At 51.4% G+C, this 24,725-nt stretch overlaps 1 protein-coding gene across 1 annotated transcript; it reads right to left on the bottom strand.

Annotated features, from left to right (window-relative positions):
- Nucleotides 1-27: 27 nt before the first annotated feature.
- Nucleotides 28-7,897, bottom strand: LOC4346315 (probable UDP-N-acetylglucosamine--peptide N-acetylglucosaminyltransferase SPINDLY). Its single transcript, NM_001422684.1, has 18 exons — nt 7,609-7,897; nt 6,777-7,190; nt 5,891-6,052; nt 5,621-5,796; nt 5,455-5,530; nt 4,929-5,057; nt 4,729-4,848; nt 4,571-4,639; nt 4,396-4,477; nt 4,101-4,195; nt 3,720-3,784; nt 3,409-3,607; nt 2,591-2,785; nt 2,251-2,345; nt 2,017-2,152; nt 1,729-1,946; nt 1,355-1,482; nt 28-1,063 (listed from the first exon to the last, which is right to left on the bottom strand). The coding sequence occupies exons 2-18, from the start codon at nt 7,143-7,145 to the stop codon at nt 594-596; spliced, it is 2,784 nt and encodes a 927-aa protein (NP_001409613.1). The 5' UTR covers nt 7,146-7,190; nt 7,609-7,897; the 3' UTR covers nt 28-593.
- Nucleotides 7,898-24,725: the final 16,828 nt, after the last annotated feature.

Genomic DNA, 24,725 nt, shown 5'->3' with positions numbered 1-24,725 from the left:
AGATGTTTATAAACTGGTGTTCCATGATTTGAGAATTTGACTTGATGCGTGTAGATAATAACATGATTTTTGACAAAGGGGATAAAAGAGCACCATTTTTCTATCAAGCATACTATGGCGACTGTAGAAAGAAATAACAGGCTCACAGAACTAGAAGATGTACATCATGACACAGCCTGTTGAAATGCCGCCGTCAATTGATTCTAGTAGTTTTTCAGTTCTGTTTTTTCTGCATTTACAACAAGGGCTTCCTCCTCTTTCTCTGTTTCTTCTAACATATGGCAACTGAAGCCATCATGTTCATAAACCTACACAGGGGGTATACCTCTACAAATCAAACTCTATAAGCATATCCCCCATCAATCTTACATTTGCTACAAAGGTCAAAGTGTAACCAGAGAAATCACCGTCGGATGGCACAGAAGTGCTCTTCTTTCTTATCCATTGTGGGTGTCAGACAAATGAGACACCCAGTGTAGGCCTGCAAAGCGTCGAATTCTGTAAGAACAAATGTCCACCACAGCAATGGTGCATCTCAAGCTACAGTGGGTCAGTGTTTCCCACATCAATGGAGTATGCTCGACTCCCCTTGGTCACCGGCTTATGTGCCCATTTGCTTCAACTTTCCCAGAAGAGACAGGTGAACTCACACCATTCACCATTATTGGGGCCTGCTGAACTTCCCCTACTACTGCAGCATGCGCTGTTAACTGGGATTGCTTGTCTCCATCTACCGCGGCATCCACTCTCTGTGCTTTCAGATCTGCGAGCTTTGCGACCTGATTGTCATCAAAATCTTGCTTATTGTTATTGGAGCATGGCTCTTCCTGTAACAGATCCAACCGCCTGAGGGCAGGTGCATCCCCATCACAGTATCTGCGCCACATGTTTCTGTATGCAGATTCCAGACCACGTGTGAAATTCTCTCCATCACACACTGGTGATTTCGCCATCAGCCCTCGGAGGCTCATTCTCAGTTCTTGCAAGGCAGTAACATCTGCCGCTAAATCCAATGCTAAGCTAACATATTCATTCTCAGACTTCGCAACCAGCCTCCCCAGCCCTGCAAGAATAACAGTAAATGTCAACCAACAATTCGGCAAGGAGAACATATACCCGACCTGATTCAACTGTGTAAAGAAAGGTCAGATTCAATAGCTAGAATTCCTGCTCCAATCATCAAGTTATATGTATCAAAACTCAAAACCAGACAGCACAATAGTGATTTTTTTTCCGAGTCTTCACATGGCGATGCAAAAGAAGAAAACAAGTCGATCAACAAATAGCATGAAAATAAAACTGTACAGCAATTCGATCTATTGCTACATACACCACAGAGTAAATAGACACGTACCAACTTTAGTGAGTAGACTAACACCAACATTATGAGCATGGACTGAGCCAGCCATAGTAACACATGGAACCCCCATGTATAGAGATTCACATGTAGTAGTAGTTCCAGCATATGGAAACGTATCCAGGCTGCAAAGGAACCAACCAAAGTTCAGACAATTTAAGATACAATGCAGTAGAATGGATCTACTCGTTTACATAACATGTTTAAACATAGGATAAAAGATGTACTCCCTCCGTTTCATATTATAAGACTTTCTAGCATTGTCCACATTCACATAGATGTTAATAAATCTAGACACAACATCTATATGAATGTGGACAATGCTAGAAAGTCTTATAATATGAAACGGAGGAAGTATCTAAATAACTGACCTTATGTCCATTAGGGAATATGCTTGCATGTGATCATGGTTGAGATGGATGAGTGGCAGCAAGTCAACTCGTAACGGCTCCAAACCCAATTCTGCTAGTGTTGATAGGAATTTCTGTCTAATACTGTCGCAGCAGAATGGCTTACACTTAACCACAAGACGGGAGTTAGGGACTGCACACAAAATTTTGGCCCAAACTTGCAATACTTTTGGTGTAATCTGCCAAAAGAAAAATCAATAAATAGTGATCCAGTAAAAATGAACTGATTACTCAAGTTTTATGTGTCACCTTTGCTAGATTATTAAAACTCCCAAACGTGATGAAACCATTTAAAATTGCTGGAGTGGGACAAACTGGCCCAGCTTCTGGGGAAGGACTGTAACAAAGAAAGCTTTCAGGAAGGCGCACCAACTCTTCAACATGCCTGCAGATAATTCATAATTGTCACCGTCACGTTCTAGATGTGTGGGTATAAAAGTGCATGCCAGAAAGCTATCACCGCAAGAAAAGCAGATGTCTTACTTTTGGGTTGTATCAGGTGGGTCAGCCAATGAATCTGTTATTCTGTAGTCAATTGTTGGCAGACCTGTTGTATTAGGGTAGCCAATCCATGTAACCTGTGCAGGCAATTCAAGTAAAAGAAGCCCCTGTCAGTTCACTAATCACATAGTAGAATAGTCAGATAATCATTTATTATTAGACACTTGAATAGTTTCATTGACTAGAGTGAAAAGGAAGCAATCATGTTAGCAAGATCAGAAGAAGCTGGTTTCAGAACATAATGATCTGATGATATCACTTCTGTCCAAATAGTTCTGAAATTAGGTAACGTGACAGTTATGAATCATGGGCACAAAGGTACCTGAATAGGAGCAGGCCTGCATGCCATTGTTCCTAACTTGTTATTTGCCGTATGACCAGTAAGTTCCACAAGTATATCCACTTTGTCCTCTCTTACCAAGCTAGCAACCTTCTTTTCATCAATACCATATATATCTCTCCACAACCCACCCTTTTTTAATACCTTATCCTTGAATCGAAGGGTCTTGGCATCTGCCTAAATAATTTTCAATTGAAGAAAACATGAATGAACTGTGATTAAAACAGGTACTCGAACACATTGCAGATAAATTGGGCCTAATTTCTTTGTACAAGTAGTGAAACATGCAAGTTGGAAAATAACTGATATGTCACAAATAAATGGCCCCGAGTTGTCAGCCACCTTGGATGATTTCCAATTATATATTCGCTGTTACTGGGATAATCTTTCTTGGGGGGTTTCAGGATATGCATTTTAAATCTCCGGCTATAGCTGTTTGAGAAGGGTCTAGCTAAATATTTGCTCTTATGTACAATTTAGCCGCTATAGCTATAGCTGTTTGAGAAGGCTAACCACTAAATGTCTTAGCCCACTATTTAAAACATTTCAGTCTAGGCAATAATAAAGTGGTAATCCTGAAACTGGACATAGTCTAGAGGCCTATCTTGAAAAATAATTACAGTTCACTATCCTATTGACCATTGAACTACCATTTCTGTTTTCAAAAGGAATATTTTTGCATAAATTATTTCCATATATATTTTAAATCTTAATGAGGCAAGACAGTCTAAACAAGTTTTTTGGGACACAATGTGAAAATGCAGGAAAATAGAGACAAGAAAAGGAACGGCTATATCTACCTTCACAACACCAGAATACACAACCACCTTGTAATTTGAGTAGTCATGGTGTGCAAGGGGAGCTTCAATGAAGTATGACACAGAGTGAGTAAAGTAATCAGGAGACACATAGCCAATGACCAGAGGACGATCAGCGACTTTTGGGTTATCCCAACTAGTATACTGTGGATACAATTTCAGGAAGCGTTTTCCCCACTCCCTGCAAAATATAAAATACAGTGAATATATAGTTGAGAATTTCTAACACATAAAAACAGAAAAAACAATCTAACATAAATATGACTGTATATTGTGAAAAAGTGCTAAATGACCTGTGAGCTTGATAAAGCTTGTCGTCAAAGCCCTCATCAATATAATTCAACGCAAGCAAACGATTCTGCAGAACAAGCTATATCGTAAGTTGAATGTTACAAATATAAACCATAGCTATTCCACAAATATATATTTTTTTTTAAAAAGCAGCAAAACAGATACCGTGGGCAAGCAACATCAAGGTTGGAACAAATTATGAACATGCAATAGACAAGTATTTGTCTATTTATACAAGGAAGAAACATTTATATGCTTCCCAGTTTGCTACTAAATGGATAAGTATAATTATTAGCTGTACCTGCTTAAATAAATTTAATTCTCCATGCAACACAGAAAGATTACACAAGTTTTAATTAGCAAGCTTAGGACAAAGAAAGTACCTGACCAGCATTTCGTGAATCAGGATCAATTTGAAGGCATTTCTCATAAGCTTGTACGGCTGAAGTAATACTTCCTGCATCTCTGTAAAGAACACCTATGGTGAAAGCAGTGATGGATTGTCAGTTACGTATTAAAGTCTCATTCCAGCTATCAAAAAGAGAATTATGCAAAGCAATGAAATGAATTACTGATTAGTGCTTATATAGTTGTTATGAGTCTCAGCTGGAAAATGCTGTTTCAAATTACATGGCAGAATTTAAGAGGCTCTCATGATGTTGGTTGGTTAAACATTACCCAAGTTATTATATGCTTCAGCATACGTGGAATTTGCAAATATGGCCTTCTGAATCATGCTTGAAGCAGCATCCATCTTTCCCTATATATGAAGAACAACATATTCAATAAGCTAAAACATGATACAATCATCCAATCCCAATAGAAATTGTGCAAGACTAGCAGAGGAGCATGCCTGGACAGTGTAGACAACTCCAAGGTTATTCAATGACTGAGAGAAATTTGGCTTAATTGACAAGGCCATCTACAACAGAATAGAAGATAATGAATAATCTGTTGTGATACTTGTGACTATCTGCAGATATTGCATACTGCATAATTAGTTCCACTTACTTGATAACATTCAACAGCTTTGTCAAGATTATCCCTGTCCTTGTATATTACTCCCAGGTTGTTGCATGCCTCCGCACAGCGAGGATTGAAGTGCAGAGCAAGCTCGTAAAAAACAATAGCCTTTGGAAAACAGAAAAGAGTGTCAGCAAAAGAGAGGACATTATGTACAGAATATTAAAGATTTTTTTCTTATGACTGACCATCTCAAAATTCAACATTTCACCATATGCGACACCAAGATTATACATGGCATCAGCGTAGTGCCAATTGTAGAACAGAGCTTTCTTGTAATATGCCACACCTTGATTAATGTCACCCTCAATTTTTACCTGTGAAAAATGTCAATTGATAAGAGAAAAATACAAAAATCACCACCAAATGCCAGAGTTAACAATTCTTAAAGGTATACCAAAGTATAAATTAAAAAGGTCTATTTCATATGATTCATTCTAAGGTTAGTCAAAATTAATTATATTGCCAGAGTTGCTATGCTCAGAGTAAAAAGTGAGCGGACAAGCAACGAAAAAACATAGAGTTATCATGATGTTTCCTCATTAACCCACATGATTGAGACAATTTTCAAATCAACACTAGTCTTAGTTCAAGCCTGTCACGCATGACTGCTAATATGATGGGCAAGTGATGGCAACCATTATGATTGACATGCAGGACACCACAAGAAGCAATGTGTTGATTTGGTTGAAACAAAAGGTAGCAAGACCACACCTTTGTACCCAAGTCGGTTAGTGCTATTGCCATGTTATTCTTGGCAATCTCAAAATTTGGGGAAATAGTCAAGCACCTGGGATACAGTAAAGATAAGTCAACATTAGTTTTCAACAGTACTTTGGGAATCAGCATAATTTGTATGAGCAGAAAAAATAAAGCTTACCTCTCGTAGCAGGCAATTGCTGCTTCTAATTCTCCACGATTCTTGTAAATAACTCCCATGTTGCAATAAGCTTCAGCATACAATGGCCTCTCCAAAGCAGCTTTCTCGTAACAAGTAAGAGCCAAATCAAATTGCATCATCTCCGAGTAAACCACACCAAGGTTGTAATAAGCAGGCTACATTAATCAGATGAACACATTAAAAAACTTAAATGGATAACAAAAACAAAATAATAGAGATCTAGATATAAATTATAGCTGGTGATGGTACCGCATAGTGGCTGTCAACTTCCAAAGCTTCACAATATTTTTGAATCCCCTCCTCTGTATTACCTGCAAGCTTCAAGCTAGTTCCAAGATCGGTCAACACAATAGCAAGAAACTCTGCAGCAGGTTTGTAGGAAGGATCTGCATTTCGAGCTTTTTGATAAGCCTGTTACAATTTCTCTCCATCAGAACATTTATGGATAAATATATCACATAATAAATACAGAAACAATGTCGAAATTCCAAGCTTTTCCGAGAGAATTTTTGGACTGACCAACTGTTTTGATCTTATATGTTAGATTGGTTAGGAACTTAGGATTTTTACAACCCTGCCAATTAATAGGGACCACTATTCTCCAAGGGGCAAAAGTATTACTCTTTTTGCAGCTCTAGCTGAGCCTTAGCTCATTCACATGTCATTCTATCCACCAGCTACGCACAAAATTTTACGGTGCTAATAAGTATGTCATGGAGATAATAAAAAATCTTCTGCTGGAAAATTCTTGAGTGATTATCTCGACAGTTTTATCTCTTGCATAGTATGCTTGATCAAGAACTTATCAAACTAGTTGTTTTGGTTTCTAGTTACAGTTCTTGGACACAAACCACTCAAGATATAACTTGGTGCTAAAAATAGGTCTGCAGTACCCTCAGAAGTCAGAAATTGGCAGTTAAGTCCCAAGTCTCATTGCCTGGTATTTTGGGGAGTGCGACTGTGCGAGGCACTTACTTCAGCATTTGAGTATTTTGCTTTCAGAGAACCACATATACAACATTTGAGACTTCTAGTGTTTATGACAACAAACTAAAAAGAAAAACTATCAGATTTCACAATAACGAATAAGCTAACAGTAAGAACAGGGAATCCACATGAAGAATCTTACGCATACCTCTGCAGCTTCAACTAAGTGACCCTCATCTTTGTATATCATCCCACAATAAGTGAGAGCACATGCATTCCCTGGGTCGATCCTGACGGCCTCGTTGAAGCACTCGATGGCCTGCATAGGTAGGCTCTGTGCCTGGAGGCAAATCCCTTTGCCAATAAGGGCCTCCACATTGGCTTCATCCTTCTCAAGGACATTATTGTACAACTGGAGTGCTTCGGCAAATTTGTTGCGGGAGCGGAGGATGTTGGCGTACCGCAAGGTGTCCTTCCCGTCCAACTGCTGTTTTGCAGGGACAGCACCACCATTACGTTCAGGAACAACGCCATTGCTCTCCCTCCCTTCGCTGGAGTCCATCCCCGGTCGCCCCATGGTACGGAAAGTAACCTACTTGTTCTATCTTTATCTTTTTTTTTTCTGCAGAAAGAATGTAACGATCATCAATTTTAGAATGGTTCGTTAGGTCTAAGATTTCAGTTGCGAATATTAGCGTGAAGAAAACGCGTCTAAAAAAAGGAGAAAAATTGGAGCCAAATGCGCGTAAAGACTAGAAAAAAAGGACGCGGCTTTGGACTACCACCGAATTGCGTAAAAGCCGCAGCTTTTTAGTAAAAACTCAGGGAAAAGAACACCAAGATTGCAAATTTCAAAACCCTAGCCAAAAAAAGAAAAAAAGAACTTTTGCAAACAACAGATTAAGAACACCCCCGGAAAGAATCCAAGAACAAGCACTAAGAATTCGCAGGAAACAGTAGGCGTTCGCAACGCAAGAGAACTCTTCCAGCTCAAGAAGCAAGAACCCTAATGCCGCGGCGGAAGTAGGAGGAGAGCTCACATTGGATAGGCGCAGTCCACCGGCGCAAGATCATGGCGCGGCAGCCGGCACCGCACCCCCCACCGCCACGCCGCAGCGAGGGGGGGGAGACCTACCCCTCCGCGCCGCCGCAGGGAGGGGGACCCGGTACCCCGCCGCGCCGTGCGGCAGCAGCAGCAGCGAGGGTTTCGACAGCGACGGCGGCGAGGGTTTCGGGAGGAGGGGAAGGAGAAGGAGAGGGGGAATTTTGGTGTTTAGCCCCCTCCGTTTATTCCTTTTTGCTTTTCGTATTTTTTTTCCCTTCTTTACAAGTTCATCGTGCGCTCGCTTTGCCTTTTGTACTGCCGACTCGCAGGCTATTGCAGCTGGGCTCTGGTCGACTCCTGCAGCTTTTTTTTTTTCTGCTGTATCTTTTGGCTGCCACCCCTCAGTTTTTACTTTATTCCTTTATTTACTTTCCTTGTGGGAGCAACAGTCTGCAATGATTTTTAGACAGTCCACTAGTAATTGCTTGACACAGAGAAATTAATTGTGGGCTGGTTTGGTTTGAGGTCTAAACTAGCCTTATCAATATTTGGCAATTTCAATAGTGTTTAGTGTCTATTTGGTTTGAAGCCAAATTTTGGCATGCCTAAGAAAATAGGCCATTTCAATAGTTAAGTTAGGCTATTTTGACTTCTATCCAAACACAACTTTAACTTGCCAAAACTAGCCATGCTAAAACTTACCAAAATTTGGCATTGCCAAAAATTGGTAAGGCCAATTTTAGCCACAAACCAAACCAGCCCTGTGTTTCTGAAGGGAAGATATGAGGATGAAATGTTGACCTCGACCGTGGTAAGTTAATCCCGTTAGAGCCTGCTCTAATAACAATACTGTATATCTTAATATAGTTTTATAGATGTATATTTATTAAGAAGCGTTTCTATGCTTAAAAAAGCTAGTGCGGATATTAAAACTTACTAGTAGTAGTCTAATTTAAAAGTTACAATTGACATACTAAACCTCATTAGCAATGGGCAATTTCTTCCCACAAAATTAACCCATATTAATCTCATTTGTCTAAAAGGGCCACATGGCATGTGTCGGTGACATGGGACCGGGAGTATCATGACTAGAGGCTTGGGCAGGAGCAATCACCCACGAGGCCTGACCCCCTCGGGGGGGTCGGGCCCGAGGGTGATGTGGCCGCCCCCCTCTTTGTCTCCCCGAGGGGTCGGACCGCTCCCGTTTCGGCCCCGAGGGCTGAGGCGCCCCGACCCCTTGTAGGTCTTGCGCCGCGTGTATGGGTTAGGTGAGCGCAGTAGGGCTCACCTAACCGCATTTATTGCGGTTTGGACGAGCGCGTCACGCCGCATGTAACGCAGTGCAGCGCGCTCGTTTATCCGGTCTGTGACCAGTCACAGACCGATCAGATCGTGGGTTAGGTGGCGACAGGCGGTCTGACACACGCCTCGCCCCATCCCGTCAGGATGAGAGCCTCCAAGCACTCGTCCCTAGCCGGAGCCGGCGTGTTACCTCCTGGAGATGGCACGTTGGTCCCGGTCAGATATATGCCAGGCTTCATCCTAACCATTACAAGCAAGATATTGTATGAAGAAGGGCGAACATGCAGATTGCTAAACTGACACGTGGTGGACAAGAATGACCGATTTGTGACCGGTCTGACACTGGTCATGTCGTCAGCAGACAGCCATGTTCCCACGTCGCGCGTGCTTCCGGCGGAAGTGGAGGTAGGTATGGGCCGTCCCATCAGAAGGTCATTCGGACGGCAACCATACAAATCTCCGTCCATTTATGAAGAGAAGGCAAGTCAAGTTGGAGAAAAGATAGGATAAGTCCCCAGACAAAAGAGAGAGATGGTGCATGTGGTATCCCCTTGAGGTATAAAAGGAGGACCTTGCCCACTTAGAGAGGGGAGGGAGAACGATGGAGGCTGGATTGAGAACCAGAGGAGAGGGTTTTTAGAGTAAAAGCTCTCTGACTCTCCAGCTCTTTGTAGCTTCTTCATACACAGATCCACCAGAACACAGGAGTAGGGTATTACGCTTCTCAGCGGCCCGAACCTGTATACATCGCCCGTGTCTTGTGCTTCTTCCATTCTCGCGAACCTTCCACAGACTAGAAGCTTAGAATCTCGCCCAGGGTCCCCGGCTGAACCGGCAAAGGGGGGCCTGCGCGGTCTCCCGGTGAGGAGCCCCACGCTCCGTCATCTGGCTCTGCGTGTGTTTTTCTAAGCTCTCGTATTCTTTCGTGTGCGCCAAGCTTTTCCTGTTCAGCCCAATGGCCGAACAAGCAAAGGCGCACAACCTCTCTCCGAGCGTTAGCGGTGACGACGGGGAGCCGAACCCACTCCGTCGAGCTCGTACTCCACCGCCCCCTCCACGCCAAAGTCCTAGGAGGGAGGAGGCGCTCGAGAGGGTCGAAGGATCCGCGACTTCGACATCCACGGGTGATGGAGAAGGGCGCCGAGATGGGGAGCGTCGCCTCCTCGTCTACGGCGACGGCAGCACGCCCCAGGGCGCGCTCCAAGCTACGGGCGCGCTCCTGCGTCACCCGCCCATCGTCCCTGACCCGGAGTCTCCAGCCCAACGATGGCTGGACGACGTGGCCAACTTGGTCATGACGGCACGGCAGCGCTTAGGTGCTGGTGGGCGGTCCTCCGCCACCAAGACCTCTGGCGCTGCTACCACCGGCTCCGTGTCGTCAAGGCGGAGGGCGCGGCGAGCGGCGGCTGTTGCTCGTCATTCGGCTGCCACTCCCTCGTCAGCGCCTCCGACCCGGGAAGATCAGCGTGGGGGGCCAGATGCCCGCATCGGTATCGAGCGCCGGCGTGATGGCCGACGTGCTGCCCACGCAACGGAGGGCGCCTCCTCGTCCGGAGTGTCACCTCAACACGGACGCGGGGATAAGCCCTCCGTGCCCCCGGTTGGTGGTGTCGGCTGTAGAGCCTTTGTGGCGAGCCTTCGGAACGTCCGTTGGCCCCCAAGGTTCCGGCCCACCATCGCCGAAAAATATGACGGGAGCGTCAACCCCGCCGAGTTTCTCCAGGTCTACACGACCGGGATCGAGGCCGCCGGGGGTGACGACAGGGTCATGGCGAATTTCTTTCCCATGGCCCTGAAGGGACAGGCGCGGGGTTGGCTAATGAACTTGCCACCCGCGTCCGTCCACTCTTGGGAGGATTTGTGCCAACAGTTCACCATGAACTTTCAAGGCACATATCCGCGCCCAGGTGAGGAAGCGGACTTGCACGCAGTACAGCGAAGGGATGATGAGTCACTTCGCTCATACATTCAGCGGTTCTGTCAAGTCCGCAACACCATACCATGCATCCCTGCACACGCGGTGATCTACGCGTTCAGGGGGGGTGTGCGGCACAACCGCATGCTCGAAAAGATCGCCTCCAAAGAGCCCCAGACTACCGCGGAGCTTTTTCAGCTCGCGGACCGAGTGGCTCGTAAGGAGGAGGCATGGACCTGGAACCCCTCCGGTTCCGGTGTGGCAGCTTCGGCCGCCCCCGGATCCGCTGCTCGCACAGGGCGGCGTGACAGGAGGAGGAAGAAGAGGTCAGCCCATTCCGACGACGAGGGTCATGTCCTCGCCGTCGAGGGCGCTTCGCGGGCCACCCGAAAGGGGAGGCCTGCGAGCGACAAAAAGAAGGAGGCCCAACCGGCAAGTGGTGCACCGTCCACAACACCTCCCTTCACGACCTCGCGGACTGCCGCGCAGTCAAAAGTTTGGCTGAGCGGACGAGGAAGTGGGAGGAGGAGAGGAGGCAGGAGCGCCGAGAGGGCAAGTCCCCGGCGGTTCCTTCCGGCAATCGGCGAAGTGAGGCCAAGCAGAAGGCCCCCGCCGAGGACATCGATGACGGCGATGATGACCTAGGTTTCCAAGAGCCTGGGGCCACCATTGCCACTGTCGATGGGGGAGCGTGTGCTCACGTTTCTCGCCGGAGCCTCAAGGCCATGAAGCGAGAGCTTCTGGCCGCGGCCCCTACTCATGAGGCGACGTGCCGGGCGCGGTGGTCGGAGATTGCCCTCACCTTCGACCAGACCGACCACCCACCGTGCGTTGCCCGGGGAGGACAGATCGCAATGGTGGTTTCCCCCACTGTTTGCAACGTGAAGCTGGGGCGTGTCCTCATTGATGGGGGAGCAGCCCTCAACATCCTTTCCCCCGCAGCCTTTGACGCCATCAAGGCCCCGGGGATGGTGCTCCGGCCGTCCCAGCCGATTATCGGTGTGACGCCGGGGCACACTTGGCCGCTAGGTCATATCGACCTTCCGGTCACCTTCGGTGGATCCGCCAACTTCCGCACGGAGCGGGTGAACTTTGATGTGGCGGACCTCAGTCTGCCCTACAACGCGGTCCTAGGGAGGCCCGCGTTGGTGAAGTTCATGGCGGCGGTCCACTACGCCTACCTCCAGATGAAGATGCCGGGCCCCGGTGGCCCCATCTCTGTCCATGGCGACCTCAAAGTCGCGCTTGCTTGTATGGAGCAGCGCGCGGACCACCTCGCCGCCGCGTCCAAGCCCGAGGGTGGCGACGAGAGGCTTGGCACCTCCGTCCCCGCCACCCCGAGGCAGCGGATGATCACATGCGACGAGGTCCCGGTCAAGGAGGTTGCCCTGGGCGACGGCCCGTCCAAGACCACACGGATCGGTGGTCTTCTGGACGGCAAATAGGAAGACGCGCTCGTCTCCTTCCTGCGGGCAAACGCTGACGTCTTCGCATGGAGACCGGCGGATATGCCCAGGGTCCCCAGGGAGGTGATTGAGCACCGTCTCGCCGTGCGGCCGGGCGCAAGGCCGGTCCGGCAGAAAGTGCGGCGGCAGGCCCCGGAACGTCAAGCCTTCATCCGCGAGGAGGTGGCGCGACTTCTGGAGGCCAGATTCATCCGCGAGGTCATCCATCCGGAGTGGCTGGCGAACCCGGTGGTCGTTCCCAAGGCGAACGGCAAGCTTCGGATGTGCATCGACTACACCGACCTTAACAAGGCATGTCCTAAGGACCCTTACCCCCTGCCTCGCATAGATCAAATTGTCGACTCCACCGCGGGGTGCGACCTTTTGTGTTTTCTAGATGCATACTCTGGTTACCATCAGATTCGCATGGCTAGGGAGGATGAGGAAAAAACTGCATTCATTACCCCCATAGGAACCTATTGTTATACGACAATGCCCTTCGGGTTAAAGAATGCAGGTCCTACTTTTCAACGTACTACTCGAATTTCTTTGGGTAGCCAAATAGGACGTAATGTTGAGGCTTATGTCGATGACTTGGTTGTGAAGACGCGCAACCAAGAGACCTTACTCTCGGATCTAGCGGAAACTTTTGAAAGTCTCCGCTCCGCCCGCATAAAGCTGAACCCCGATAAGTGCGTGTTCGGTGTACCTGCGGGCAAGCTTCTCGGGTTCTTGGTCTCTGCCCGAGGCATCGAGGCCAACCCCGAGAAGATACGAGCTATAGAGCGGATGCGCCCCCCCAGCAAACTTAGGGATGTGCAATGCGTCACCGGTTGCATGGCCGCCCTAAGTTGGTTCGTATCGAGGCTGGGAGAGAAGGCGCTACCCTTATTTAAGCTCCTCAAACGCTCCGGGCCGTTTACTTGGACGGAGGAAGCTGAACGTGCCCTCACTCAGTTGAAGGCGTATCTCAGCTCTCCCCCGGTTCTGGTCGCCCCGGAGCCAGATGAGCCCTTGCTACTCTACTTAGCGGCGACCCCGCAAGTAGTTAGTGCAGCGTTGGTTGTGGAGCGCGATGAGGACAATCCTCATTCCGCGCATCTCCACCCTGTGCTGGCTTGGCCCGGGAGAGAGCAGGGAGGAGAGGCCCCCGAGCCGAACGGTGGCCCAAGGCCCCCGACGACCGGAACTGGCCCTCTGCCCGCTTGTCAGACGGTGCCAGGTGCCCCCGACCCCCAGGATGGCCCGGCGGCCACTGCGGGAAGGCCGCACCTATCGCCCTCTGACCCCGAGGCTAACCCTGTGCCGACTTGGCCCGGGAGAGAGCAGGGAGAAGAGGCCCCCGAGCCGAACGGTGGCCTAAGGCCCCTGACGACCGGAGTTGGCCCTTTGCCCGCTTGTCCGACGACGCCAGGAGCCCCCGACCCCCAGGACGGCCCCGAGGCCACTGTGGGAAGGCCGCCCTTGTCGTCCTCCGACCCCGAGGTCGTCGGCACAGAAGACAAGTGCGCCCCGCGAGGCCGCTTGGACGAAGAGCGCCCCAGGGATGCGACCCCTGGCGAAGAGGATCGGCCCCACCGAAAGGTGCAGCGGCCCGTCTACTTTGTTAGTGAGGCCCTCCGGGACGCCAAGACCCGATACCCTCAGGCCCAGAAGATGCTTTACGCTATTCTGATGGCTTCGAGGAAACTGCGCCATTATTTCCAGGCGCATCGGGTCACGGTGGTTACGTCTTACCCCCTCGTCCAAATCTTGCATAATCGAGAGGGTACAGGACGGGTGGTGAAATGGGCAATTGAACTTTCTGAGTTCGATTTGCACTTTGAACCACGTCACGCTATCAAGAGCCAGGCCCTCGCCGATTTTGTGGCAGAGTGGACCCCGGCTCCCGAGCCCGTCTCAGTCCCCGAGGCCAGCTCGGGCCCCTCGCAGCTGCCTCACACCGCCCACTGGGTGATGCAGTTCGACGGCTCCCTGTCTCTTCAGGGCGCCGGTGCGGGGGTCACGTTGACCTCGCCGAGCGGAGACGTCCTCAGATACCTGGTTCGCCTTGACTTTCGGGCGACCAATAATATGGCAGAGTATGAGGGACTCCTTGCGGGACTCAGGGTGGCAGCTGGACTGGGGATCCGTCGCCTCCTGGTATTAGGCGACTCCCAGCTGGTCGTTAATCAGGTCTGTAAGGAGTACCGGTGCTCTGACCCGCAGATGGACGCTTACGTACGCCAAGTACGGCGTATGGAGCGCCATTTCGACGGGATAGAGCTTCGGCACGTGCCCAGACGGGATAACACGATTGCCGACGAACTCTCACGGCTCGCTTCCTCGCGAGCCCAGACCCCACCGGGCGCCTTTGAAGAAAGGCTTGCCCAGCCGTCGGCGCGACCCGACCCCTTAGGGGAGACGGACGCGCCTGACCGGCCCCCGAGGCCCGTCGGAGTCCAGGCCTCGGGACCCGAGGGGAGCGCTCCCAGCTCCCTTAGATTGATTGCTTGGATCGCTGAGATCCAAGCATACCTCACAGATAAGACTCTACCCGAGGATCGCGAAGGGAGTGAACGCGTCCAGCGCATCTCCAAACGCTACGTGCTGGTAGAAGGGACCCTCTATCGGCGCGCGGCTAACGGAATCCTCCTGAAGTGCATTCCTCGGGAACAAGGCGTCGAGCTTCTTGCCGATATCCATGAAGGCGAATGCGGAGCCCACTCCGCCTCGCGCACCTTGGTTGGCAAAGCCTTTCGTCAAAGTTTCTATTGGCCGACAGCTCTCAATGATGCGGTCGACCTGGTCCGGCGATGCAGAGCGTGTCAATTCCACGCCAAGCAAATCCATCAGCCGGCCCAGGCCCTGCAGATCATACCACTTTCATGGCCATTTGCTGTCTGGGGGCTCGATATCCTGGGACCGTTTAGGCGGGCCCCGGGCGGGTTTGAGTATCTGTATGTCGCGATCGACAAGTTCACTAAGTGGCCCGAGGCTTATCCGGTCGTCAAGATCGATAAGCACTCCACACTTAAATTCATTAAGGGCATCACAGCCCGGTTTGGAGTGCCTAACCGTATTATTACGGATAACGGCACCCAATTCACTAGTGAGCTTTTCGGTGACTACTGCGAAGACATGGGCATCAAGCTCTGCTTCGCCTCACCCGCCCACCCCAGAAGCAATGGCCAAGTGGAACGCGCCAATGCGGAAATCCTCAAAGGCCTTAAAACCAAGACCTTCAGCATCCTCAAGAAGCACGGCGATTCGTGGATCGAGGAGTTGCCAGCGGTGCTCTGGGCGAACCGAACCACACCAAGCCGAGCAACCGGGGAAACGCCTTTCTTTCTCGTATACGGCGCGGAAGCGGTTCTCCCATCCGAGCTCACCCTGAGGTCCCCTCGGGCCACCATGTACTGCGAGGCTGATCAAGATCAGCTGCGCAGAGATGACCTCGACTACTTGGAGGAGCGAAGGCGGCGCGCGGCCCTCCGAGCCGCGCGCTACCAGCAGAGCCTGCGGCGCTACCATCAGCGCCACGTCCGGGCCCGATCACTCTGCGTCGACGACCTCGTCCTACGCCGCGTCCAAACGCGTGCTGGATTGAGCAAGCTCTCACCAATGTGGGAGGGTCCGTATCGAGTGATCGGCGTCCCCCGGCCGGGCTCCGTTCGGCTGGCCACGGGCGACGGCACAGAGCTGCCTAACCCGTGGAACATCGAACACCTTCGTCGCTTCTACCCCTAAGGGGGATCGGGTGTCAGGTTTCGGGCTCGGGCCAACCCCGCACCCCCCCTCGGGCGTGCAGGGTTGGCCGGGGGCTACCACACATGCATATTTTTATTTCTCTTATATCTGTATTTCAATAAAAGCATTTTCAATTTCCTAAAGGCTGTATCTGTGCTGTTATTTCCTTTTGAAGAATCTTGACTTGAAATAGGTCACTCGTGCTCAATCCTGCCCTCGGGGGCTCGGGTCGGCTAAAATCGCCAAAAGGGGCCCAGAACCGAGCCGTGCCCCGGGGCGTGGTGAACTCCGGGGGGGAATCGGCAAAAACCCACAATCGGGTCACCCATAACCCTCGGTCACCACGCTCCTGGCCTGGCCAGTCTCGACATGTGGATCTCCCCAGGCACGAGTCCCGACCCGAGCCATTTGAGGACTGGGACCTGGGCACGAGCCCTTGTTCAAGCCAAGACACAAAAGGACTGCGGCACAGACCATCCTCGTCTCATACACACAACAAATAGAATTGACACAAAAATTTCCTCTTTATTTGATTGCAGATTAAATTAGTCTATACAATAAGGGGGCCCGAAGGCCTCGGAAGAAGAAACTATTTAAAGATTGGCGGGGGCCTGGGGGCTCAATCCGATGCACCCGGGTCGCCAGCCTCGTCGCCACTGCCGCCCACTCCGCCGTCATCGTCCTCCTCGTCGGAGTTGAGGGCGAACGCGAGCCGAGGGGCCGAACCCTCGAAGCTGTGGACGATGTGGTCGGCGGCATCCCGGACCTGCGCGCGCGCGCCGTCCTCGGTCCCGGGAGGGAACTCGTCCAGCGCCGTCCATGGGGAGAAGTCGGGATCCCTGGCCTGGTAACTCGCCAGTACGAGCTCCACCGCTCCTCGGGCGAGGTCCCTCGAGGATAACTTAATCGTCCTCTCGAGCTCCTCGGGGAGCCGTTGGAGAGTCCCGGCCATCTCCGAGAGGCGCTGGGCGAGGCCCCCCTGGTTGGCGGCGTACTTCGCAGTCCGCCTGCCCCAGAGACCCGCCTGCCGCCCGGCGCGGTCTAGACGGGAGACGGCGTCCCGAAGCATGCCGGGCCCTACCTCGCCTGCCAAGCGGAGGGCCTCGACCTCCCCGGCGGACGAGTCTAGCGCGCCCTGCAGATCGGCGATGGTGTGTTCGGCAGCTGCGAGGCGGGCGGCTAAGTCGCTTTCGCCCGCGGCCGCCCCGCCGCTGCGCGCCCTCGCGTCCAGCTCCTTTGCCTGTGCCTCGAGTTCAGCGGCCCGCTGGTTCAGTGCGGCCCTCTCGGCGCGGACACCTTCCAGATTACGGCGCGCCTGCTCCTCCCGCGCTGCCTCGCGGAGGGACAGGCTGTCCGCCAGCCGTTGCGCCGCCGCTTCGGCCTCTCCGAGAGCTCGCTCCCGCTCGGTGAGCGCGTCCTCGCGGAGGCGGAGCGCGGACTCCTCTTCGGCGCAGGCGGCCTCGTGCGCCGCCAGCGTTGCCTCCCGGATGGCAACGGCGGCCTCGCGGTCCGCCAGGTCCCTATCCACGGCGCAGGCACGCTCTTCCAGCGCCATGGCACGGGCCTCAAGGGCTTCTTCGCGCCGCCGGGATGCCACTTCGGTCTCCGCCGCCCGCCGTTCTCGGGCAGCGGCAGCGTCAAGGACCCCCCCGGGCGGCGTCGAGCTTCTTCCCTAGCTCCGCCTCCCAGCTCCCGTATTGAAGGCGGAGGGTGTCCTGCGCCTCGTTCATCACGGTGGTGGCGATGAGGGCAGCCCCCCGCTCCTCCTCCACCTCCTTGGCGACCTCCCCCAGCACCTTCCGACGGGCTTCGAGCTCTGAGGCGTGCCGGCGGTGTGCCTTGCGGCCCACCTCCACCATGGCCTCCACCGAGCGTCGCCCCTCTTCGACACGCGCCCATGCGGCATCGAGCTCCGCCCGCTCTGCTTGCAGGGCCTCCATCTGGGCACTTAACCCGTCCAACACCGTGGTGTTTGCGACGGCCAAGGCCTGCAGAAGGGGCTCTGCGTTCAGTGGGGCAACGGAAGGCGTGGGGGAGAGCCGCCTCGGAGAAGATGCCGCGCGGCTCGGCCCGCCGATGGACGTGCCGGACTCGGGGATGTCCCCCGGACCTGGCTTGTCCTGAGCGTCGCACGAGGGAGTGGGCCCAAGCGATGCGCCCGCGGCCTCGTCGCGAGCTGCCTCGGAAGTCGTCGTCGCCTCGGCCTGGCGAAGTCTGGCCTCCTCCCGAGCGGCTTCTTCAGCTTGGCGAGCTCGGACGGCCACCTGGGCAGCTTCCTCGGCTTCCCGAAGGCGATCCGCGGCCTCTTGCCGGTCAGTTTCACGGGTCGTCTCGGAGGATGTCGTCGCCTCGGCCTGGCGGAGTCCGGCCTCCTCCCGAGCGGCTTCCTCGGCCTGGCGAGCCCGGGCGGCCTCCCGAGCGGCCTCCTCGGCTTCCCGTAGGCGATCCGCGGCTTCTCGCCGGTCAGATTCCCGCCTCCGGTCCTCTGCGGTCGCCGGATCCTCGGCCTCAGACTGGCCGGACTTGGAATGGCGGGAGGGACGCGACGGGATCTCGCTGAAACAGAAGAAAGACCAGAAGACAAACAAGATGGGTGAGTGAAAACTCGCGTTGAGAGAATGAATACAGCCACGATGGGTGTGGGACGAACCTGCGAGGGGGTCGGTTAAACGACCACCTTGGAGGGGAAATAAGGTTTCCCCGGGATGGTTCTGTCCCCCCCATCTTGCGGAGCCGCTTCTTCTTTCGCTCCCCCTCAGGCTGCGACGTCGGCGTGGCCCCCTCCGGGCGCCTGCTGCTGGCACGCGCCGCCCCGCCCCCTCGGGGAGGAGATGGGGGAGGGGTTCCTTCCTGCTTCCTCTTCCCCCGGGCGTCGGCAGGGCGGCTGCTCCCCGGGCCCCCATCGCGGGGCCCAGAAGCACGACCCCCTCCCGGGGTAGATTGTTCCCCCCTGCGGCTCCCGCCCGCGCCATCGTGGCCTCGAGGAGCCCGCTCCTCCGACGCCCCGACCGCCTGCATGATGGTCAGGATGGAGGCGCGATCTGGATCGCTGCAGAGGGGGAGGACTCCTTGGGGAATGAGGGATGCCTCCACGGAGCTGAGATTCAGCACCCGTTGGACCACTATCTTGAAGTCCTCAGGAGCCCAGTCCCATCTGACTCCCTGGTGGGTCCTCATGTAGTCTTCGGACCCGGTGTACTCCCAGGCGCCCCGGGCGCGCCGCTGGAGCGGCGCAATCCGGCGACGAAGGTAGTCGCCGTACACCATGGCCCCTGTGAGCCCCTGGGATCGCAGGCCCGCCAGGCGGTCGAGGACGGCGTCATAACCATCTCCCAGATCTACCGGCGCCCGCCAGCCGGAGGCCTGCGCCGGGGGCTGGCTCGGAAGTCGGAGGCGCGCTTCGTCGGCGAGGGGAGTGTAAAACCAGTCGCTCTTCCAGTCATCCCACTTCTTGCGGAGGACGCAGGGAATGTAGCGGTTCAGCACCGGCCCCCGCGGCTGGAAGTAGCAGCCACCAACCACCGACGGCGGCGACACCGGCTGTACGGTGAAGAACCACCGGAACAGCCGAAGGGATGGGCGCACCCCGATGAACATCTCGCAAAGGTGCGCGAAGATGGCCAATGTCATTACCGCATTGGGGGTAAGGTGCGCCATCTGGAGATCGTAAAACTCCAGAACATCCATGAAGAAAGAAGAAAATGGCGGAACCAGCCCTGCCATTGCAAAAGGGAGGAAGAAGACGGACCGCCCCGGGTAGCATGGCGCCGGGCGTCCCTCGCCCAGCGTGACTATCTCCCGGCCGGTGGCAGATTCCGGCATGAAGCGGCGCGGCAGCCCGGCCTGCCTCTCGCTCACGATGCGGGAAGGCGGCAGCACGCTACCATCGAGCAGAGCGGAGCCCCGTGCCATGACGCCGGAAGAAGAGATGTTTGAGAGCGAGCGCGTGTGGCGAAGGTAGGGCACAGGAAACAAGGAGTTAGGGCACAAGCGGCGAAGACAAGGGGAATAATGGCGAGAGGAAGGAAGCAAATCTCTTCCTCGGTGTCTTTATACCCTTGCCAACGTTGTGCCCGGCTCCTCGCTTCTCGCGCCCACTATCTCGCTCCCTCGTTTCTCGCGCCCACGCTTCCACTAATCCCATTCGCCCTCTGGCGGCGCATGAGGTGGATATGCGGTTGTGGCAGTCGAGATGGAACATATCGTGCGCGCGTTAATTACGCTCGCCGACCGAAGCGCCATCACCATATCTCCAGGCAAAACGAACCGACTCGTCCCGATTCGCGTGCTACTTGAGTAATGTGGCAGTCTTGAAGAGGCCGCTCATTATTGACAGTCGAGTTACCGTTGCCGGAGTGCGTGATTTGCGACCGTTGGGTTTCTGCCCAACTGTGGAGACCGGTCCCACCTGTCACCAGGCTTTTGGAAGTGGCGTCACGCCCGACCGCTTCCCTTGAGAAGGGCGATCGCCCTGGCATAACGCGGGGGGCTACTGTCGGTGACATGGGACCGGGAGTATCATGACTAGCGGCTTGGGCAGGAGCAATCACCCACGAGGCTTGACCCCCTTGGGGGGGTCGGGCCCGAGGGTGATGTGGCCGCCCCCCTCTTTGTCTCCCCGAGGGGTCGCGCTCCCGTTTCGGCCCCGAGGGCTGAGGCGCCCCGACCCCTTGTAGGTCTTACGCCGCGTGTATGGGTTAGGTGAGCGCAGTAGGGCTCACCTAACCGCATTTATTGCGGTTTGGACGAGCGCGTCACGCCGCATGTAACGCAGTGCAGCGCGCTCGTTTATCCGGTCTGTGACCAGTCACAGACCGATCAGATCGTGGGTTAGGTGGCGACAGGCGGTCTGACACACGCCTCGCCCCATCCCGTCAGGATGAGAGCCTCCAAGCACTCGTCCCTAGCCGGAGCCGGCGTGTTACCTCCTGGAGATGGCACGTTGGTCCCGGTCAGATATATGCCAGGCTTCATCCTAACCATTACAAGCAAGATATTGTATGAAGAAGGGCGAACATGCAGATTGCTAAACTGACACGTGGTGGACAAGAATGACCGATTTGTGACCGGTCTGACACTGGTCATGTCGTCAGCAGACAGCCATGTTCCCACGTCGCGCCTGCTTCCGGCGGAAGTGGAGGTAGGTATGGGCCGTCCCATCAGAAGGTCATTCGGACGGCAACCATACAAATCTCCGTCCATTTATGAAGAGAAGGCAAGTCAAGTTGGAGAAAAGATAGGATAAGTCCCCAGACAAAAGAGAGAGATGGTGCATGCGGTATCCCCTTGAGGTATAAAAGGAGGACCTTGCCCACTTAGAGAGGGGAGGGAGAACGATGGAGGCTGGATTGAGAACCAGAGGAGAGGGTTTTTAGAGTAAAAGCTCTCTGACTCTCCAGCTCTTTGTAGCTTCTTCATACACAGATCCACCAGAACACAGGAGTAGGGTATTACGTTTCTCAGCGGCCCGAACCTGTATACATCGCCCGTGTCTTGTGCTTCTTCCATTCTCGCGAACCTTCCACAGACTAGAAGCTTAGAATCTCGCCCAGGGTCCCCGGCCGAACCGGCAAAGGGGGGCCTGCGCGGTCTCCCGGTGAGGAGCCCCACGCTCCGTCAGCATGCAAAGGAAGGGGACGTGGCGTGGAGTGGTGTGCTGGCGGTAGAATAAAGGAGATGCCAGGGAGGCACAAGTGCATGTCATATAGGTCACTTTCGTAGTCGCCAACGTGGAGGACATGGCGGTAGGCTACGCAACAGATGGTGGATCAGAAGAAGCAACAGCATAGTGGCTCGTGGAGAAAGGGGATGGACTGTTCACCGAAGGAAGCAAGCACTGCCAAATTGCTCAGGAGAGGAATAATAGAAGCGGATGACGCTGCCCACCGGAGCTAGCGCCCGCCATCAAAGGCAGACGTAAGATTTTGATGGTGGTTATTCAATATTTATTACACTATAATATGTCATTGATGAAAAATAAGATGTACTTCTTAAGTTTTATGATTGCCTATGTTTAAGTAGAAAGCTATTTTCTAAAACATGGGTATTCAATCCCCTCTAGACCCGTCCCTACCCATCACATCACGATTGATCTGTCACAGTAACATCCTATGTATCAAACTATCAATACAAGAACATGCGCATTAGTTTTGGGTAGATATGGGCTTCATTTCCTAGACGATATTGTCCCTCGCTTATGATGATCAATTAGCTGAGTAACTTTAATCTAGACCATTCTTGAGCTTTAATATCCATGCATGTTTTTAAGCATGTAAGCACGTCGTATTTGTACCATTTCTATACTAATCTTATACCTAAAAATATAAAAGGCTTCAATATTATGTGCATAAAACTATAAATTTAGCGTTTTATCACAAGAAAAAAGGATTTTAGTGAACGTTTAGTTGATATTTTTTTTTGCGGGGAACGTTTAGTTGATATTTGATATAACAAATTCACCGCATATGGCTATATGTTTTTTTTTTTTGTAATTGATCAAAGCAGTGTGTGTTTGGGCATATTACTTCACTCCCCTAATGTTTCGCCCTCCATTATTCCCACGACCTACATGTTTCAAATGTGCCTTAATTTTCTAATAAATTTAGTTTTTTTTGTCATTTTCTAATTTTCAGACTCAGTTTTTGGAGCTAGCGTTTAGCCTGTCTAAAATGTTACTCGTATGCTTGTTTCTAGCCTGCCCAAGTGCAGATATACTTGTTTAGTTTATAGTAAGGTAGGTAGCAACGATAACACTACCTCTATATGTATAAGCTGTACTTAAATATATGTATCCACTTGTGTTAGTTATAGCCAAAATTTCGAATTATAAAACTAAGTTTGAGTCAAATTTCTAATATGTCTTTTTCTTCTTTATTTTTTGTAGAAACCAATGACGACTTTTAAACCGTGAACAAAAAATTTTATCCACAAATTATTTTTTGTCTACTTCGTTCATATTTCTGCAGCTTATCGGTCGTAGCTCAAAAAATCAAATCTGAACAAGTGCAATTCTAAAATTATTTCTTATATTGTCTTATAGCCTTGCAAGTCGCTTCAATATAAACAACTTACAAGAGAAAAAATTCAGAATTTGGTACTCAAGTCACATGCCTCATAATATTTAAAAACCCAGCTTATGTGCATTCTATATTATTTCCACCGAGCGTATGAATTGTTTTCGATCGTGCCATTTAATCCCATTTGTCTCATTTCCTTTCTTTCCTTTCATTTTTTTTCTGATGTGAGTAGATGTTTTTGCCTCTAGCTACAGGGAGATTTTTCTCGGGAGAGTCAATGTGATCGACCATACCCAATCGCTTGGTGTTGTTCCTCGTCTTGCCCTTTGCTCTTTTGAGTCGCCACCATTCATCTATATATCCTTTGACACACCCTCTCTCTTAGTACTCCCTCCGTTTCAAAATGTTTGACACCGTTGACTTTTTACTACATGTTTGACCGTTTGTCTTATTTAGAAACTTTTGTGAAATATGTAAAATTATATGCCTACATAAGAATGTATTTAATAATGAATCAAATGATAGGAAAATAATTAATAATTACTTAAAATTTTTGAATAAGACGAACGGTCAAACATATTTAAAAAAAAGTTAACGGCATCAAACATTTTGAAACGGAGGGAGTATTATAGCAACAGGGCAATTGTTGTCACTCCTCTCTTCTTCAACAAACCATGGAGTGAGAAGGGCGCGACAGCCACGCTTGACACTGCGTGGCTCCTCGCTACAATGAGCGTTACAGCGGTGCACATGTTCATGTGGCTCGGTCCGCTTAGAAGCATTCCCATATAGCTATGGGCACAAAAAAAAAATGACTCATACGAAAAGAAAAGGCAAAACGTGAGGAAAATAAAGGACATAAAGAAAGAGAGAAAATCTGAATGAGGTATGAATTAGATGTCAAAGTGTTGCTAAAATTTCGCAGGCCTCTGTTTAGCTGTTTACTCTCTATCTGTAACTGTTGAGCATGTGAACTTGTTCAGCTGGCACTGCAAGTTTGCGGACATGTTTTGTGTTCAGAACGGTGATCTTGGTTCACTTTGTTCTGAACGATGTTACTGAAACCTACAACGCACACCCTGATTTTATTCAGGACGTACACCACATCCAGTCATTATTAACAAACTTAAAATGATTTTATTCTGAACGATTCCGAATTTGAATTCAACAAAAATTGTTCTGATCAACCGTACACCGAGACCATGTTCAGTCACTTACAATGTTCAACAGCACAGTGAAACAGCAAACACTCCAGTGCCCAGAATACTGTGACCAACGCAATGTTAGAATCTTTGCCAACCATACTGTCCATACACAACATTCAGTCATTCAGGTTCAGCAATGGTCCAAGACGTTCTCGCTGACGCTACCAACCTAACAACTGTTATGAACTCGATTGATGAAGGCAGCATGGGTTGAGAACAACCGCACTCAGGCTCTGTTCGTTTCCTGGAGTTCCCAACTCCTCCATCTCGTTTTCCGCGCGCACGCTTTTCAAACTACTAAACGGTGTGTTTTTTGCAAAAAGTTTATATATGAAAATTGTTTAAAAAAATCATATTGATCCATTTTTGAAAAAAAATTAGCAAATAATTAATTAATCACGTACTAATGAACTGCTCCGTTTTCCGTACTGGAGGGATGGGTTCCCAACCCAAGCAAAAGAACAGAGCCTCAACCGACAGACGAACAAATACCAAAAGTA

The sequence above is a fragment of the Oryza sativa genome, chromosome 8, assembly GCF_034140825.1.
Source record: "Oryza sativa Japonica Group chromosome 8, ASM3414082v1".
In the NCBI taxonomy this organism is placed as follows: domain Eukaryota; kingdom Viridiplantae; phylum Streptophyta; class Magnoliopsida; order Poales; family Poaceae; genus Oryza; species Oryza sativa.
Note: the sequence above shows the minus strand (reverse complement) of the source record. Positions and strands in the feature narration are given on the sequence as shown.

Bases quoted from the DNA above. Each gene is read 5' to 3' on its own strand.
- LOC4346315 (NM_001422684.1), bottom strand. From the start codon at position 7,145: ATGGGGCGACCGGGGATGGACTCCAGCGAAGGGAGGGAGAGCAATGGC. The intron at 2,346-2,590 runs GTACCTTTGTGC...TTGCCTGCACAG, and splicing joins GCAGGCCTGCTCCTATTCAG to GTTACATGGATTGGCTACCC. The intron at 1,947-2,016 runs GTGACACATAAA...TTCTTTTGGCAG, and splicing joins GTTTTAATAATCTAGCAAAG to ATTACACCAAAAGTATTGCA.